General features: G+C 44.2%; 1 protein-coding gene across 1 annotated transcript in view; it reads left to right on the top strand.

Moving 5' to 3' along the window:
• Positions 1–1,657: 1,657 nt before the first annotated feature.
• Positions 1,658–20,118, top strand: part of RGS7BP (regulator of G protein signaling 7 binding protein) — an 88,783-nt gene continuing 70,322 nt past the window's right edge. The window contains exons 1-2 of the mRNA XM_006197513.4: positions 1,658–2,505; positions 3,401–3,567. Of these exons, the coding sequence (XP_006197575.1) occupies positions 2,341–2,505; positions 3,401–3,567 (332 nt within the window). The 5' untranslated portion in view covers positions 1,658–2,340. The remainder of the gene's footprint in view (positions 2,506–3,400; positions 3,568–20,118) is intronic.

Here is a 20,118-nt window from a genome sequence, read left to right as displayed (position 1 = left end):
ATACAAGATATCTTTTTCAACACTGCTTCAACTCTCCAACACCAACTGAGTGTCCTAAAATTCAATACCCTGGGTTAGAGGCAGACCCCACCGGTTTAAGGGCTCAGTCTCACAGTTCTGCCCTCCCTACAGAGACCAACACAAGGATCAGGTCCCAGGGTTACCCACACTTCTGTCCAACTTGGCTACAAATGCAAAGTTTCCCACAAACTCCCCTCAGGTTCGATAATTTGGGAGAATGACTCACAGAACTTAGTTTACTTACCAGTTTTTTACAAAGAATACAACGCAGGAAGAGATGCATAGGGTAAGGTGGGGGCGGGGAGAGGCAGAGCTGCCACGCCCTCTCTGAGCAGGCCCACCCTCCCAGTAACTCCCTGTCTTCCGAAACCCAGATCCCCAAACCCCACCACTGAGGGGTTTTAGTGGAGGTTTTATTATGTAGGCATGATTGATTAAACTATTGGCTATTTAAATCAGGTATCAGATTGATTGAGTAAATCAATTTCCAGCCCCTCTCCCCTCTGGGGAAGTTGGATGAAAGTTCCAAATGTCCAATCAAGGCTTGGTCTTTCTGGAGACAGGGAGTTCCTATCCCCCTTGTCACTAAGAAAATTACCAGGGTTTTAGGAGATCTCTGCCAGGAGCTGGGGACAAAGACTGAATACCTTTCTTATTGTACCACCCCATCATGTTTACCTGCCTTGTAAAAATTTTCTAGCAATATCTCCTTAGGCTGTTAGCCTTCCTGGCTATTTCTGGCTCTCCCTCTCTGTGGACCCTCCATATCCCTTTAAGAGATTGACCAGAAACCTCCCTTTTGCTCTCCCTTAGGCTTCTCTGCACATAATTAGTTCCCCTGGGCAGACCTCTTTGTCTGTCCCCTCCAAACAAACCATTCATGGGAACAAGCATCTCAGCACACTAGAGTTGAATGCTCCCTCTGTCTCTCTTCCTCCCAGAAGATCCTTGGGATGTCAGTGGTGAGGGTGAATTTAAACGGCCCAGGAACTCACCGCAGGGCCCGCTTTCATGCAGTCATGCTCCCCAACTTCCTGGGCCACCTCCATTGGCCTCTGGGTCACTGATGTCCCATAAAGGAGACCAGTCACTCTGAGTGCCCAGGGAGGCCTGCTGGCTCTTACTTTTTCAAATCTCTGCTGGGAAACTCTCAGAGCTGGGGTCCTGAGACTCTGGCCTGGAAAACCAGGAGCTTTGCTAGTGAAGACGGGATGAGGTGAGGACCAGTTTGACTGAAGGCCTCCTGCGTGCATTCTGCCCCACTGTCTGCCGTTTCCCTCCCTGCACACGCTGAACCAAGACAAAAAACCAAAGCAACCACCACAACAAAACCCAGGGGAAGAAAGCTATTTTTTAAAACTGTTACTAAGAGATTTTCCTTCTACGGCCAAAATGTCACTCCCTTCTCTTTGGGCTTTGCTAATCTGTGGCCCCAGGTGAGAGCCTCAAATCCACACAGGTTGATCTGCAATTCGTGTTTAGGTCCTAGCATGTGGCAATGTGCTCCACTCTGATGACACTTTTCATTTCTAATAATAGAGCCGATGAAGTAATATTGCAATTGATGTTCCTGGGGATGTGATTGGATAAGTGCATAAACTGTGGAGGGGGGAGGGGGTTGTATGGATGGATCACATTAGTATTCCTGTCCTATCAATGTGCGGGGCCGCGAACCACGTCAGCCGGACCGACTCCCTGCGTCTGCCAGTCCCGCCACGGATTCATTTGGGATCCTCAAACAGACAAGCCCGTGGAGACGAGGGATCAAGACAGCCGATTAGAACCAATTGCCTGCTTCGGGGACCGCCAGCGCTTCGAGACCTGGTGACTGGGGAGGGAGGGGACAGACGAACCTAGCGCCGCTGCGGGAAGACACCGAAGCTAGAGCGACACTCTCCGCCCGGCTCCCCCATCTGGCAGCGCAGGCTGTGAAAGCTGCTCTCCCATCTGAATGGGAACTCGGAACCGCCGGGCGGCGCGTTCCTTCTCCCCCAGCCTTGCAGTCCATGCCGAGCGGAAGGCGGTGCGAGCCCGCGCCAGCGCCCAGCTCCCGGGACAGGGCCGGCAGTGCTGCTGATCGGAACTTGACCGAGCCCCTTCCTCGCTGCTAGTGGAAGCGATGCTGCACGGCACAGCCAGCGCTTCCCCAGCTCTCCTTCAAGCTGAAGGTTACCCACCCGCGCAGCCAGCCCCAACCCTGTGAGCGCCGCGCCTCGGGTCCCGGGTCCGGCTGCTCGGCGGCGGCGCGCAGGGCAACGACCGGGCCGCCCGCGCCGGGGCGCACTGCACCAGCGGCTTCGTCTTGGTGGATGTGTATGCATGAGTTCTGCACCGAATGGGCGCAAAAAGCGCCCCAGCAGGTCCACCCGCTCCTCGATCTTCCAGATCAGCAAGCCCCCGCTGCAGAGCGGGGACTGGGAGCGCAGGGGCAGCGGCTCCGAGAGCGCCCACAAAATCCAACGAGCCCTGGACGACTGCAAGATGGTAGGTGAAAAATGCGTTTCTTTCTTTCTTTCTTTTTTTTTTTTTTTTTGGAGAGGTAGGGGAATCGTGTATGTTAATCGTTTGCTTAAGTGCCGCTACTCCGCCACCCTCAGCTCCTCCATGCCGATCACGTGCACATGCACTATTTTTAAATCTGCAGTCCACCAGATTCGGGGTGACACCCGGCTCGCAATGGCCCTGCAAAGAAGTGTCGTGGCAAGTGTCTTGGGGTCAGCGGCTGTAGGTCGTGCCTCTACATCCTTGGAGAATGGCAGATACGAAAGGCTACGGTGGACCGGCTCGCTCACCAGGGAGGGAGGGGTTGGGTAGGTGAGGGTGCTGCTTTGTGGGGAGACAGTAGCAAACAAATCCAAATAGAGCGCACCGGGCGCTGCGGAGGGGACGAAGGTTCCAGCGCTGAGGCTGTGGCAGGTCTTCCCATCAGGCTCCCCGAGCTGTTCAGGGGCCGGCGGGAGGTGAACGGTTTGCCTAACATAACCTACCTTTGGCCTTTATCCCCAGGCAACTTTAAATCCACATCTAGCTATAGTAGAGGGGAACGTTCTATGCATGAGTTCCCAGCATTACTCTAGTGACCTGGGAGTGGCCTGGTAGCTCTCCAAATATGTTCTTGCTCTTCAGAAACTGAGCCTGAACGGTCGGGGCAAGTAGTTCTGGAAATAGAGCTTCCATGACCAGACTTACCCAAGAAAAATAAACACTTGCCTTGGACAAACACTTGTCTTTGTGCCTTAATCTTTAAACAATCTGTAGGCACCTTAGCGTGAGATATGGGGAGGTGACACAGGGGTCAATGAAAACCCCTGTTTAGGTACACCAAAACAGGAAACTTTCTGATGATGTGTCTCATGAAAGAAACTCACTTCTTTTCCAGCTTGTCCAAGAGTTCAACACACAAGTGGCCCTGTACCGAGAATTGGTCATTTCTATCGGGGACATCTCAGTCAGCTGCCCGTCACTCCGGGCGGAAATGCACAAGACAAGAACCAAAGGCTGTGAAATGGCCCGCCAGGCACACCAAAAACTTGCTGCCATCTCGGGGTAGGAGACTCTTGGCATTATTTGGTAACTCATCTGCATGATGCACAGATGCTGACAGATATTTATAGTGACCAAGACCTCAGAGATGATCTCTGCAAATGTGGGGGTTTTAGCCAGTCACCCTGAGATCAGGATTCCCTAGAGAGCTATGAGCAAACTATAGGCCAAATGATAATATGAAGGTTGTGTGATTCTTGTATATATATTGAAGATTTTGGTCATTAAGTGATTTTTTTTAAAAAAATTAACTTTCTGTATGCTGGCCACACATTGGAATTTGGGGCTTAAGATGTTTTTGCAGAATGTTTGAGCATCAAACTGAAGTTATCATGCCTCAAGATTGGCACAGGAGGTCAGTGAAAACTGCTCATCTGCTGCTAAACATCTACTGTACAAAAGGCCTTTGCAGTAGGGAAAAAATCTTTGCTAAATCCCAGATTTAATAAACTATTTATACTATGAGATAAATTCCTATGATATCATTTAAAATAAAATTCCCAAAATAAAGTCTTGGATATAAATTACTCTCTTCACTGTAGTGTATGAAAGGGAAGTTTTAACATAAGAAAAGCTTTTTAAAGATTGGGGAAATTTACAAAACTAACTCAATTTAAGCTGTTTGTGTCCCCCCTCATTATTATTATTTTTTTATCACATTTATGGATTCTCACGCCTATTTTAGGTGATAAGACAGTGAGTGAAAACTTGTCTCAAGACCCCATTCACTTCTGACCTCTCAGTATTGGGAGAGGTTAGTCATGCATTTTGTTAACAGTGCCTATTTTCAGATCAGTATAAAGAGCAAGGGAATGTGGGAATCCTTACACAAATACAGTGATTTACATGTTTGATTCGGTCCAGGTATAGCTTTTATCTATTTGTCTTTGTGAGCATGGTCTTATCAGAATAGAAGTTCTAGTTAGTCGGACTGACCTGAAAATGTTCCAGATTGATCACTTGTTGGGATTATATCCAATTTACTTATTTAAAAGAATCACTTTTCGTTATCTTCAAAGCCATTAGCATGTACAGTGATAACTATTGGTATATAAACATCAGAAAGCTGTATGTTATCTCTCTTAATAACTAGCTTACTTTTGACAACGGGCATTTTATATCATGAAAAATGATATGTTGTGCGTCTCCTAGAAATGAGAGATAAATAAAGTATGTTGCAAACCTGTTTTATTTGGTAGAGATGTTAAAAAGTATTATCCTTTTCTGTTTTGTTATACTGTGCTTACCAGGAAGTGAATCTGGGAGTGAGTCTAGGAGGTGGAACTGGGGAAGAAATGCAGCTGTGATAAATCTCAGAGGAGAAGGGAAGAAAAGCAATCAGAAACACAAAGGGAAATCATGGTGGATTAAAAACTGTAGAGAAATAATGATTCAGAAGGAAAAACGGGTTTAGAACAGAGAATTTTATGCTCAGGGCTAAGGAATCGCATCTTTGTAAACTTTGAGTCTAAGAGTGTATGGTGGGTTTAGATCCGGATTCCTTTAAGTTGGAACTCAAATTGATGACATGTTCTAACCAGAGAAGATGAAGTAGAGAAATGAACAAGGAGTTCAATTTAGTCTATTTTGTGACATACATGAAATTCAGATTCTTGTAAAGGTTTGGGAAAGAAAGAGTCTGAAACTATTCGCTAAAAGTTGAGTTTTGAGGACTTGAGGAGAATTTTATTAATTCAGAGGGTTATAGATAGCCCTTCACTACTGGCTTCCATGTTATCCAGAAGTTGATGTTATTGGGGGCAGTTTTATAAGAATTAGTGGGAAAATATATTGTTAGATCCCTGCAAAGGTAAGGCCAAATCTGTAAAATGTTCTAGGGTAGAATTCGAAACATTTTCTTCCGTTGGATAACAATTAAATACAGTTTAACCTTCTTTCTAAAAACAAAAACAAAAACAAAACAAAACAAAAAAAACGACAGCAATATAATTGAAGGAAATCCCTTTAGCTCCTCACCATCTGGGCCTCCATTAATGAAGGATGTGATTCCCTTGGTGGGATTCCGTTTTGGATATTGCTAGCTACGAGGGCTTCCACTTCAAGGTTGATGTGAAGGCTGGCAGGGAGGCTGTGGGAATCATTTTACAACTTGATGCAGGGTAACAAAGGCAAAGATTCCTGGGGACGTAGAGAGAAAGACTGGATGTCTTGAGTGCCCATGGTTTGCCGGCACAATCCAGCTAATTGATAGCCAAGTCCTCTGAGGGAGGGATTATCATCCTCATCCTAAAATGGGTCTCAGAGAGGTTAAAGAACTTCCCAAGAAGTGGTACAACTTTGATCTGGCCTCCCATCTGCATGCTTCTGAAACCCATAATCTTTTTTTTTTTTGTATAATGCTGCCATTCAAAAAGGTGTCACATAGAAAGGAACAAAGTACAGAAATGTACTAACATATGGGCAAACCTCCAAAAGAGTATGTAACATGACAGAAGCTGGTCACAAAACACCACATAGTATATGATTCCATTATGTGAAGTGCTCAGAGAAAGCCAATCCTCAGAAACATACAGTGGACTAGTGGTTGCCTAGGGCTGGGGGTGGGAACAGGGAGTGACGGCAGATGAGTTTGAGGTATCTTTTTGGGGTGATGGAAATGTTCCAAATTTGAATTGTGGTAATAGTTGTACAACTGTATATTCGGTAAAATTCAGTGAATTGCACGCTTAAAATGAGTGAATTTTATGGTGTGTAAAGGATAGCTCAATAAGTGTTTTTAAAAAGGTCTGATCACTGTCACCATGATGAACACTTGCCTTTTGTTGGCTTTATTCTTTTCTACATATGTAGCTTTTCCTGAAAGGGATACAAGCTACGGGGATGGGAGAAAGTAAACCTTGGCTCTCCATGCATTCGTCAAGATGCCTGCCTGGCAGCAATCATCTGAGCATCTAAGCACTGAAGCGTTGCTTTATGAAGACAGGTGGGGGAAGGAATTGAGGGAGTAAATGAATTCATTCATTTCGTACCCACACCGACTACTCCTTTCCTGTCTCCTACCTGGTTTTGGGGCCAGAGGAGGGAGACAGGATTGAAATCGGACAGGGTAAAAAGAGAATGCAGCAAGATAAATAGAAAGGAAGAGAAAAAACAATGAGTTCAAATTAAGCCACAAATAGTACATCCCTTTTCATCCCTGCCCATTTGAAATTGTCCAGGAATGGGGACAGCAAGAGAAGGAAACTCAGACTGTGTTTCTCACTAGCTGGCCTGGGTCAGAAAGCCATCTTCACAGATACACTTTCTCGAATTGTGTTTAGATTAACAGAAATTTGGGGACAGCCTTTTCTTTGAAAGTCTTTGGATGTTTTCTGGACAGCACCAGCCAGGTGAATCTGACTGGTTTGATTTACCACAGTTATTGTACCTTTACTGTGATCCTCTCTGAGGTGTTAAAGCTAAGAGGGGCACTGCTCGGTGTTTCTCTGTGTGTGTGTGTGTGTGTGTGTGTGTGTGTGTGTGTGTGCGCGTGCACGCGTGTGCACATGGGGTCCGCAGCCATCTGGGCCCTCCTTGGACTTCCTTCCAAAGCTGACTTCAGAGACACCGTGGAAGAATCCCTAGGTCTCTGTCATACAGGGAGTGCTGACTTAGCAAAATGCCCTTGTTTTATATTTGAGGAATCTGGGATTTCGAGGATTTAAATGACTTTAGAGGCAACTTGGCGGCATATATGGGAAGATTTTACAGTCAGGCAGACCTGGACTGAATACCACTTTGGGGACCTTGATGGAATTACTTAACCCTCTGAATCCCACATCTCTCACCATAAACTGCTGTCATGCACACTCCTGGGGGTACCGGGGGGACTGAGGGAGGAGCCAGGTGGTGATGCCAACCCCGTCAGGGGCACTCTGCCAGTCCGAGGCTGCTCTCAGGCTGGAAGCCTGGTCTCTCGCTCCCTGGTCTAGTGTCTGTTCCATCATCCACACCCTCCCCTGAGACTGAAGAGACGAGCACAGCACGCAAGCTAGGAGTGACCAGGGGAGCCAACAGCCTCCAACACACCTGCGAGTTTACGCCATGGCTGGTGGGCTCGTGCTCAGGGGTCCTTTTCCTGGACTGCTTCTGTGGTGTTTGTGTCGCACTCAGTCTTCACACCACTACCCTTAGTTGGTGGCCACTGATTACAGTGAAAGTGAGGTTTAAATACACTAATGTGAGAGGCAGCATAGCTGGGATGGGAAAGTGCATTGACTCTAAATCAGATTAGACCTGGATAAAATCCTGGCTTTACCACTTATGAGGGATATGTGTGGACTGATACGCAAATTTCTTCATAGGGTGGTAAGTGACAGTCTGGTACAATGGTTAAGTACACAGACTTTAGAGTTAGACTGCCAGTGTTCAAATCTCAGCCTTACCACTCACAAACAGTGTGACATGGGCAAAGATATCCACCTCTGCCTCAATTTCTTCATCGACAAAATAAGGTTAATACATCATGGGACCAAATCATATAGTAATCTGAGGATTAAGTAAGGTGACATACATCAAGCACTTAAAAGACTGCCTCGCATATAGCAAATGTTATTAAGTTCAATTAGTATTCCTATTGTAATTACTAAGAAATTTAGAATTCAAGTGGTCAGGATACATTTATATTAAAAATAAATTTATCCATAACATATTTTTCAAATAAATATTTTAGCTGGAATAGAATTTTGTTTACCTTAGTTTCTTCCATTATGTTCCGAGGAATTTTCTAAGTTGAAGTTTTCCTGACGGCTTTCTCAAAAGGCCTCTTCTTTAATATCTGAAAGACAATATGGAGATGTGAGGGGTCAAAAGTAGTTAAGTTCAGAAATATTTTCTTTGTGTAAATCAGCCTAGATTCTTCACAAATCATATTTACAAAATCTTTTGGCCTAGCTCTGGGATAGGCTGCATGACATTGGACGAGTCTCAAATTCTCTTACACCTCAATAATTGAATTGAATGATTTCAGAGTCATCTGGCTCCATCATTCTAGCGTTCTCTGTTAATTCACGTAGCATCACATAGATTTTGTTTACAGAACTCAGCTATAAAAAAAAAAAAAACACCATGCAGGAAGTTTGATGACTGAATTCCAGAAATAATTTCTCAAGATGTGCATATAACTACGATCTCAAGGAGAATCTTAATTTCCTAGTGGCTTCCTGGAACAATCTAATGACTATTCTAGGAACCCATCCCCACAGATTTTAAGGTTTTTCCTTCAGCAACGATTTTTCTGGCCAACCATGCCTATGGTGTTTTCTTTCTCCTTTCTCCTTGCATCTCTCCTGTTTTTCCTTCTACTTATTTATTTAATTTTTGGTCTATTTCAGTTTTGTTTGACTCTTATTTGACTTTTCTGCCCTGTTTTTTCCAGTTCCCCTTCTAGTTCGTTCTTGCCCATTCCCTGTGTTGTTTGCTGGGACGCGAGGAGGTGGGAGAATGAGGACACAGAGCTGCGGCTGAGTCAGGGGTGCCGCCTTCCAGCACTTTGGCTGCGATGGCAGCGATTACCTGGGGTGGTAGGGAAGGGAAGAAGGGCTTGGTGACCATGCAGCCAACTCACTCAGCTTTCTTTAGTCCACATGACGGAGTAGACCTGGGGTGGAGTAAAAGAGGCCTGCTTGGCAGCATGCCAGGCCACCCACCTGTCCTTTATGGTCCCTTCCATATGGTGAGCTGTATCTGCACCAAAAGAATTTGCTATCCGTCAGGACAGTGGTGGGAGAACAGTTGCGTGGTAGTTTTCTAGGCCTACGGTACTCAAGCCCCACAGACTGAGTAGCTTTAACAGCAGAAAGTTCTTGTCTCACAGTTCTGGAGGCTGGAAGTCCAAGATCAAGGTTAGGCAGGGTTGGCTCCTTGTGAGGGCTGGGAGGATGTATCTGTTTCTTTCCTCTAGCTTCTAGTGGTTTGCTGGCAATCTTTGTTATTTCTTGGCTCATGGAAGCATCTCTGCCTTCATCTCCACATGTTCTCTTCCGTGTGTGTTGGGGGGGTACAAATTTGCCCTTTTTCCAAGGACACCAGTCATGTTGGATTAGGGGCCCACTCTGCTGTACCAGTATGACATCCTGCTAACTTAACTAATTACACCTGCACCAACCTATTTCCAAATAAGGTCGTATTCTGAGGCACTGGGTGTTAGGACTCCAACATATGAATTTGGGGAGTGGAAACAAGACAATTCAACCCATAGCAAATTCCCTCCGCCCATCTGCAGTATGCAGCACACTTTGGGTTGTTTTGCCCATTAGGGCAGAGTTTTGCCCAACACTGTCTACATACTTTCTCAACACTTTTGCACATACCTCCCAGTGCCTGGTATTTTATCATTTGTAAGATTGTAGCTCATATTAGGGGTGGGGTCTGTGACCATGAAATTCTATCATGAAATAGAATTCTTTTTGTATGAAATGAATCACAAAGAATCCCCAGCATGGTCAGCACTTTGCTGTAACCAATTTAATTACTGGTGTCTGAAAGTGAAACAAAATCCAACTGCCGAAGAGAATATTGCAGGGAGTAGTAGGGGCACCTGACTGCCACATATAGTGCATTCACCTCCTCTCTGCATGGCTAGGACTGGGCGGGTGGTGGTCCCTCAGTGAGGCTAGCATTTCCACTTAAGGGCCATAAGTATACTCAGGAGCAAGTGACAAAGGACTGACACCAAATTAAAGGAGGGGGCTATTCTTAACAACAAAGGGAAATGTGATATGGAATCTAGACACACGCTCTCCCATGGCCTGTTGAAGGTTAGCCCTTTTGTGTTTTGAATAGATCTAATGACTTTCACCTTGTTAGAGCCTTCTAATAGATGTTCCAATTAGAGAGAAAATTGATTCTTAAATGAACTTTAGGAAAACTCATCGTCACTTCATTATTTACAATGTTGAGGTCCAAGAGAGCAAGGCTGTTTCATTCATGTTTGTGTGGAGTGGTGAGCTCAGTGAGGGGATGTGCACCTTGTTTGTTCATTAAGTTTACTTGGGATTTTAAAATCTATTCCTAAAAGAAACGGTGTCATATGCTTCAATTAAAAAATCAAGTATACTTCAATAAAAGAAACAAAAAGAACAACTAGTAAAAATTGAGCAAATACGTTAGCTGATATTTTATGATCTTTCTATTACATTTGACTGTTATTTTTTCTGGTTTGTAACTATAAAACCATTATGTTGGTTTGTAAATAAGAGAGGACTGGAAGAGCACACCTAAGACATTTCTGAGGCATATGTGCTCATTATGACAATACATCAGTGAGCAGTGTGTGTTTTAGAATTACTCCTAAAGTAATTATGTTTGAGGTTCTTTGATAAAATATCACCCTAACATCTGTGTGCTTGGTGGCTTTACATTGAATAGTTAAATAACGATTCCCCTGAGATCATTTTTAAAATCCATTCTTTAAACTTTTAGCCCTTGAAAGTTTTGTTGTGGGTCATCTGAAAAAGAAATCTACATAAAGCAGAGCTCAGAGCAGTAACTAAACCACTCACTTACTTTTTCTGCTCTACAAAATATGACTTTAGAAAAAGTAAAAACCTCATGAAAAATATTTAATTGCTTACCTACATATGTATATACACATGTATATTGCTTGTCCATATACATATATTTCTATATATTTCTAAACAGACACTAAAATCTGTGAAATAGACTCTTGTTAGGACAAAATGTCTGAGCCTTTAAATAGAAGAGCTGATTTAGCAAATAATGTTTCCAATCTACCAAGAGAGTCTAGATACAATCAGGTGAACAAAAAGCAACTTAACATGTGCAGGTGTGGATACATAGTAAGCTAATAATCCACAGCAATGTAACTGAGTTTAGCAAAAGGGGGAAATACATACTATCCCAGAAGTCATCATCCCCCAGTGTACTCTTCAGTCACTAAAAATAAGTATCTTGAAGTCCCCCTCAGTCCTGTTCTGTCAGTTACCAAGTCCTGTAGCGTTTTATCTTTTTCAGTGTCTACCGTGCGTCTCTTTTTTCCCATTTCTGTGGCCACCCACTTAGTTCAGAATCACATCCCCTCAGGCCGTCAGCTATTATAGTCCCTCCCAATTGGTCTCTCACCATCAATCTCCCACTTCTTTTCAGTTTATTCACTGGATCCAGACTAATCCTCTTAAAACTCTCCTCTGATCTTGTGACTTCTTTGCTTTAAAACTTCCAAAGATGCCCTGTTACTAAAAGCAGTGTTTCTTCAAGTGTGATCCCTGGGTTGCCTGTCTCTGAATCACCTGGGATGCCTTCAGATGGAAAGAACCAAAATTTGGGGGAATAAGGCCTGGAAGTCCAATTTTTAAACACTGCCCTATCCCCCAGGAGATTCTTGAGCATGCTAACTATGAGGCCTGTCAGCCTGAAGCAGTGATTCTCAACCTGGGCTGTACACTGCAATCACCCAGGAAGCTTTAAAAAATTGTTGATGCTTGAATTCCATCCCTAGAGTTTCTGATATAAATGATCTGGGATGCAGGCTGGGCACCGGGATATTGTTTTAAAGCTTCCCCTGTGAGCATTAGTATCAAAGTGGATTATACTTGGTTATATTTAACAAAAAATTCAAAGTAGCAGTTGCTTGAAGACACACAGAAAAGAAGCCCCAGAATGGGGAATTCGGAACTGGTGCACTGGGGCCATGAAATCAGTGTTTCTGTTTGTGACCTCCATCCTCAACCCCACTTTGTGATGCAGGATTGCTACAGGAGTTCCAGCCATCAGTCCAAGTTCCAGACTGGAAGAAAGGATGAAGGGGAAAGGGCCACACTTCCCAGCTGGGTCCCCTCTCTTTAAGCAAACCCAAACAAAACTTCTTCCAGTACCGTGTAACGTGGGCGCACCTAACCACAGAGGAGACTGGGAGATGTATTCATTTATCATTGTCACCTTAAATAAAAGGAGGACCTCGTTACTAAGAAAAAGGGGAAGCGTGGCTATTTCCAAACAACTAACGATCTCTGTCCCCAACCTGTGTTCCTAGACTTATCTTTTACCATTTAATTTGTAAACCCTTTACTTACTCAAACTAGTCTGCTTTTTATTCCTTAAGAGTATGTAGCAGGCGTGTGTGTAACAAGATGGCCCATTCTGTTAGTCTCTATCTGTGGTTTCTATATGGAAAAGCATATTCTAGATATTAAAAGGAGTAATTGATTCTTCTAAATATCGAGGTCTTACTTGCAGTCTCACTGTCTGCTAGCACTCCTCACACTGAAATCCAGAGCAGATGGAAGGGTCCCCATGGGATTAAGAAGATTTTGCTGCTTTTAAATAGGCCTATGGAAAAGATGAGAGTTTCAGGAGCCACTGGGAGGACAGGAAAAAAGGCAAGGTGCCTTTGAAAGGGCTTGAGTATAAATTTCCTGAGACAGGATGTGAAATAGGATAGGGCCAGCAAGGGGGCTAAGGAATGGCACTCAAGAAATCAATTCAAAAAACCTACCAGAGATTGAGTGGGACTCTTTAAAAAAATTTTTTTTAAACTTTCTTTTAAATCAAAGAAAAAAATTCCATCAAGGAGTTGAAATCCGATGAGCTATTAGGAATAAAATGAGGGAGGCAGGGTTTTCTAGGTATGAAGATAAGCTGCAAGATGATCTATGATCAAGATTATAATGAATTCATTAAGAGAAATTGTTATCTCATATAAACAATGTTATATACAGTAGTCAGGTCCTAGATGGCATTTAACCCATAATTTCCCCGATTATAAACCTATTCAACACATGGTAGTACATTCTATGGGGAAATGTATTTCTTTCCAACTCTGGAAGTCGTCTCTGTTTCTGGGACCTATCCATAGAGCACCCACCATATACCACGTACTTTTCTAGGTGCTGGAGACTTAGCAGTTCTGAAAGAAAATAGAGATGCTTCCTGCATTCATGGTGGGGAAGATGAAGAAGTACTGTGGTCTGCAGGCTTGTATCCCCACAGAATTTATATGTTGAAATCTTAATGCCTGATTGATGATATTGGCAGGTAGGGCCTTTGGGAGGTGCTTCGGCCATGAGACTGGAGTCCCCCTAAATGAGATCAGTCCCTAAATAAAAGAGGCCTCAGAAATCTCTCCCACTCCTTCCACCTGTGAGGACAGAGAGAGAAGGCACTGGCCATGAGCCAGGAAGAAGGTTCTTACTGAACACGACCACACTCATGCCTTGATTTTGGACTTCCCAGTCTCCAAAACCATGAGAAATAAATTTCTGTTGTTTATGGGCCACCCAGTCTGTGGCATTTTGTTATAGCCACCTGAATGGACAAAGAAAATAAGAAACAAGCAAAGAGAGGGCATTTCAGATAGTGATAAATGCAATGGAGAAAATAAAATAGAACGATATTAAAGAATGATGGATGCAATTTGGTGACATCCGAGAAGGTGATATTCTAACTTGGTATCTGACTTTGAGAAGGGACAAGTCATGTGATGATCTGAGAGAAAAACGTTTCAGGCCGAAGGAATAGCAAGTGTAAAGGCCCTAAATGAACCGACCTTGGTGTGTCTGAGGAAAAGAAAGAAGACTAGATTATCAGTTTGCAGTTATCTTCAGCTGCAAGTAACACAGACCAGATTTCAGTGACTTACTTACATAAAGGCCTATTTTCTCACATAATTATAAACCCAGGGATAGGAGCTAGCATGCACTGGTTCATGATTCAAAGATATCAGAACTGAGATTTATGTAATAACCCAGGCCTCTTTCTCAAGGTCCCAAGACTGCTGCTTCAGCTCCAGAAATTGTGTCCACATTGCCAGCAAGTAGGAAGGTCAGAGAGCAAAGGCAAAGACATAAAACAATTGAGTGTGTCTCTTTTCAAAGGGCTTTCTCCGAAGCCTGACACAGCAACTTCTGAACATCTCACTGGCCAGGACTGTGCATGTGGCTTTCCTGGCTACAATTTTCATGATCCAAATGACAGACATCTCTCTCCATATTAGCTATCTAGAGAGGACAAAATTTCCCAATATGTAGGTCAAAGGGATGCTTCCTGAGGCTGAGGTCAGGCTCTTTAGCCCGCCTGGGGAGACAGGAAGGGTAGGGTGCCTGGATGAAGGAAAGGGTGCTGGAGTGGGGAAAAGAAGTGGGAGGAGATGCCTTTTCCTTCCCTTCCTGCCCTTTCCCTTCTTGGTGTATTGGCCTATCCATTTATTCATTAAACACTGAACACCTACTGTGGGCCAGACACTGTGCTAGGCTTGGAAGTATAAACAGAAATAAAACAAAGCCCCTGCCCTTTGAGGAGTTTATCGCGTAGCACCTGTGTAGAGACAGACATGTAAACAAATCTCTGCCAAACAGTGCAGTCAATGCTGTAATAGAAAAGGGGTGAGGGGTGGGGTGTGGGTATAGCTCAGCGGTAGAGCACACACTTAGCATGCACGAGGTCTTGGGTTCAATCCTCAGTACCTCCATTAATATTTAAACAGAGGAAATTTTAGAAAAATACCATACGACATCACTTACATGTGGAATCTAAAAAAAAGGACACAAATGAATTTATTTCCAAAACAGAGATGGACTCATAGACATAGAAAACAAACTTGCAGTTACCAGGGTGGGAAGGAGAGGGTGAGAGATAAATTGGGAGTGGGGGTTTGCAGATACTAACTACTATATATAAAATAGATAAACAGCTAGGTCCTACTGTATAGCACAGGGAACTATATCTAATAGCTTGTAATGGCCTATAATGAAAAAGAATATGAAAAGGAAGTAAATATATATATATACATATACATATATATGTATATATATATATATATACATATATATATAACTGAAACTAATACAACATTGTAAATCAACTATATATTTCAACAAAAAGAAAGAAAGAAAGACATAGATGATCCAGTACAGGCATGAAGGAGGTAGCCATTGGCCCTGCCTGAGCGGGTGTAGGCAGGAAAGACCACTTCATAAAGGGAAGGATGCCGCTGCCTGGACTGAGATTTGAGAGCAAGTAGCAATGTCCTTTCTCTTTTATTTGCTTGGCCTTGAATTTCCTGCCATGAGTAAACTTTAAGGGACACTATTTGTCTGTCATGAACCAAGAGGAAGCAGAAATAGGAGTTTAGATGTGCTTAGAGCCAACAGTGGGCTGTGTCCTTGCGTAGATTTCTCCATGATTAAATGAGTCCCTCTGAAATATTTACTTAGAACCCAGTGTGGTAACGTTTTAAAGTAAGATACGTTGGCTAAGAAATGCATTTACCGACAAGGAACAGAGACCAGCCTGCAGAGGCCCACTCACAGGCCACCGTGTAGGGAGCTGGGAGCTGGGGATCTCTCTTAAGTTGGAGCATGTCAGCACGGTGGTCCGAGTGACCTGCCCTGATGGTTCCATGACAGTGGTCGCATCCAGAGCCCATACGACTCCAGGGCTGACCCTGAATCTAGATGAGGCATGCATCATCCGGAAGCTTTCCAGAGCACCCAACATGCGAAGTATTTTTTAAGGCAAAACGTTGAGATATTTCGTCAGGATATTTGGTGAGGCTGGGGTTGGAACACTGGTCTCTCTGGGGCCAGAGTCCTTATTCCTGACGCCATGCTGGGCTGTCCTTTTCCCCCGCAGTCCCTTCCTTTCTTGGAGCGGCCTCGGGGCTGGCTGGCCTGCCTCCCTCCCGGCCCCTGCCACAAGCGAGTATTCCCACTCCGAGTCTCCCTCCTCCCCTGGACACACTTCAGCACAAGGGCCTCTTCAGCCGGCACACAGTTGATTTGAGGGTTTTTCAGGTTTCCTTGGCTAGTAAGAAGGGAAAAACAGGCAGGCAGGAAAAAAATAACAAAATTATGGCCTTGCTCAAGCTGCCAATTGAGTGTGAACAGAGCTGGCTCTGCACTCCTGAGGCCTCAGCACTTCTCTCTGGGCCCCGGATTTATCAGACTTCCTTCCTCCGTACTATGTCTGCCGCGACTCACTCCATCCTCAGGCACCTTCTTTCTTCTTTGTTTGCCTATGAAAGTTCTAGAAATGTCCCAGACTTTGGCCTAGGTCTAGGGAGGCTGAATTCTGGGTTTCAAGAATCAACCTGCTTCTTCCCAGCAGAGGACATCTGGGGAGGAGCAGGACACCCCACTACCACAGTGACACCGGCCACCAGCTCAACTCCAAGACATTGGCGAGTACAGGGGTGAAAGAGAAATAGAGCTGAGGGGGAGGAATCAAGGGCTGGAGGGGCTCAAAGGAGAGTCAGCTTCCCACCAGCTGATGGGAACACCCCGGAAAGTAGCACAGGCTGGGTGAAGAGCTGGGAAGGGCTCACCAGTAACAAGAACAGGAAGAGATTACCAGGCCAATCTCTACACACCAATCCGTAAAATACCCAAAACTGGGGGGAGGATATAGCCCAGCGGTAGAGCACATGCTTAGCATACACAAGGTCCTGGGTTCAATTCCCAGTACCTCCACCAAAAAAAAGAGAAGAAAAAAAACCTTGTCAATAAACCCACAAGAGCTCCTGTTCTCCTCACAAGTGGAGTTTAAAATTGTGATGTGTAGTAATTATCTAAATTTCTCCCTTCATGGGATTTCCAGGTTTTGGCCAGAACGGCGGCTTGTTAGAGCTTCAGGCTCCGAGTTTTAGACTCTTATTCCCTTGGTGGGTCTAATGCTGCAGCACTCCAACTTGGCTTGGAATTCTCACTTCCATTCTTGCCATCTACTCCCTGAGCTGAGGGATTGTATGATGCTGGTGTTGTTTTTCTCCCTCAGATATTCTTGATCGGTAAACAGATAATTTCTGATTTATTATTTTTGATATCATATTTCCATTGTGCTATTACTATAAAAATTCCTACTGTCTTAGAAGTAAAGAATAAACCATGCCCCCTCACCCTCACCAAAACATTTCGGATGTGGGAGAAAATTTAGGTAGAAAATAGAAATTCTTGAATTATACACTTGAAACATTTTTGGTTTTGTGTCATTGTTTCTATTCCGAGGGGAATTATTTGGGAAAAGAAATTCACTGTCCTGTTCTGCTGTAACAAGAAGCAGATGGGGTAAGAAATGAGTATTAGGGGAGTGAGTCGAGGATAAATCACCTTAAGACTCTTGTTCTTGTTCTTACTAGCACTTAATTAACTTTTATAAAAATCTATTTATTTTGGTTTTCTGATCATCTCCATCTGGGTCCTGCTCAAAAATAGCGTTTGATGTAGAAAGACCTTCCCTTTGAGCCCACAACAGAGTTTTCACTGCCAAGGGAGCTAGATGAGGCAGGTATGAAGGTCAGAATCTTTCTGTGGCTGTGATTTGGGGCTGTACACCTTGCATGGGGACAGCTGTACTGTGAAGAGGGAAGCACTCACCCGGCTGACAGGTGAGTGGAAGATGTCTCCCGCACTGGGCGTGCTGGGGTTCTCCGGAGAGACAGAACCAATAGGGGGTGTATGTGTGGGGGGAGGTTGTATAAAATGAGAAATTGGCTCACACAACTACAGAGGCTGAGCAGTCCCAGGATTTGCCCTCTGCAAACTGGGTCCCAGGAAAGCCACTTAGTTATATGTAAATTCAAAGTCCAAAGAACCAAGAACCAGGGGAACCAATGCTGTGAGTCCCAGTTCAGGGGCAGGAGGAGAAGGATGTCCTAGCTCAACATTCAGGCAGAGAGAGAATTCAGCTTTCCTTCACCGTTTTGCTCTATCAGCGGATTGAGTGGTGCCGCCTCCCCCCCATATTGGGGCGGGCCGTCTGCTTTACTCAGTCCACCAATTCAAAGGCCAATCTCCTCCAGAAGCAGTGTTTAACCACACGTCTGGGCATCCTGTGGTCAAGCTGACAGGTAAAATTAATCATTACCCTGGGTCAGTTCCCCTGACCATAGCAGAGGCCCGAAAGCCCCAGAATTCATGATTCTGAGAGCGTGGCTGTGGGGAGACCAGCAGTGGACCCCTGGGAAGACGTCTCTCTGTGCACAGGGAGGGGACAGTTGAGGTGGATCCTATTTGTCAGCACGTGGTCCGGGATCAGGGCTCCTCCACGCCTCCCCTGAGGGTCAGGAGGTGGATGTGACACAGGATTGCTGTATCTTCCAAAACGGGTGACTTGCGTGGAGCTTTTTTTTTTTTTTTTTTTTCTGCCATAAATCCTGTTTTCTTACTCCCTGAAGTTTGAGCTCAAATGGCTGCGTCTGTTTGAATACTGTACCATCACTGAATAATGAGAAACTGCTCAGATCCTTTTAGGCCACAGCAGGCACCTTAATGCAGAATCACTCCGCAAATGTTCCCTCCACGGAAGGAGCCTTACCAACTGGTTTTATATTCATAGATTCAGTCTTTTGTTTTCTGAGGATGAAATATGTTTTCAGTTACCAAGTCTGTTCAGACTCAGAGTGGCTCTAAATTATTCTCTAAATGTTAGTATTAGGTGATTGCGCAGATACCACTGCAGATCTGATGTGAAAATGTGAAGTGAGTGCAGATTATCTGTTGAGGTGTAATCTTTCTGAAAGACATGTCACCACAGTTCGTTCAGGGAAAGTCTTGCTTCACGCTTCACCATTTTAAAGGCATTCTCTGACTGCTGAGAAAGAAACTGTGGGATGTGAGGGGAAAAGATGCAGGGAAGGAGAATGACTGGGCCGGAAAAGAGGAAAGAAAACAGGAAAGGAGGAAGTAATTAGTTCTTTGGGAACTGTGCTGGTTAAGGAGTTAGCACTGCCACGAGATAAAGGGATGAAGCTGAAGGGAACACACAGGCGCAGGGGTGGAGGCAGCATATAATTCAGGGTCTCCAAACTCAGATCCACGAAGGGACAGATGGGTGATGTGCAAAAGTGAAGCGAGCCAGGTGGGGAAGTGATGGGCTGGAGGGTACATGCCTGTGGATCTGAGCAGGCTGCCACCAGGCTCCACTGATTACTGCTTCCCATGTGGAAAGGTTGGCCAAATGTGCCGTATTCGTGGCTTTTTTTTCCTTAAGAGAATCCATAAATTCATGTCTGTGCATGAAATAGCATGATTTTTAAGCTGGCCAACACCAAAAGTCTGCCGACTAAAAGCGGCCCTCAGCCATCAGTGTCTATCTCTGTTAATTATCACCTGATCGCTTGCTCAGAATATCTGCAGATTGTTGGATATGAACTATTAGAGAGATGTCAGGATGTCTTCTCATTTTGGGTTTGTGTTAGTAACTGCATCACCTTCTCAATTTCTTTGTCGCTTTCAGAATGGCACATTGTGGAGTATTAAAACTTGCCAATACTTGTCACCTCATTAAACAAAAACCACTACCAAAAATAGAAAAACAAACAGAGAAATATATTTTGGCCTAAAATTGTTAGTTAACAAAGGCCAAACATATTTAATTAGCCTTAGAAACATGTTAAACATTTCTGGAATTAAACCTAAGGAAAGAAAGTACAATATTTATACCTGTCTCCTGAGTCAAATTGCTTGAAAGAGCCTCTTTATTTTTACTGAGACAATTATTTAAATTATCATACACCTCACACATTACTTTTTTGTATCAAACAGGAGCCATTGATCTTATTATGATCAAAATCAAGACAAATAGCCTGTCAGATATATAACA

This window comes from Vicugna pacos, chromosome 3 (genome assembly GCF_048564905.1).
Source record: "Vicugna pacos chromosome 3, VicPac4, whole genome shotgun sequence".
Taxonomy (NCBI): domain Eukaryota; kingdom Metazoa; phylum Chordata; class Mammalia; order Artiodactyla; family Camelidae; genus Vicugna; species Vicugna pacos.
This window is presented reverse-complemented; position numbering and strand designations above follow the sequence as displayed.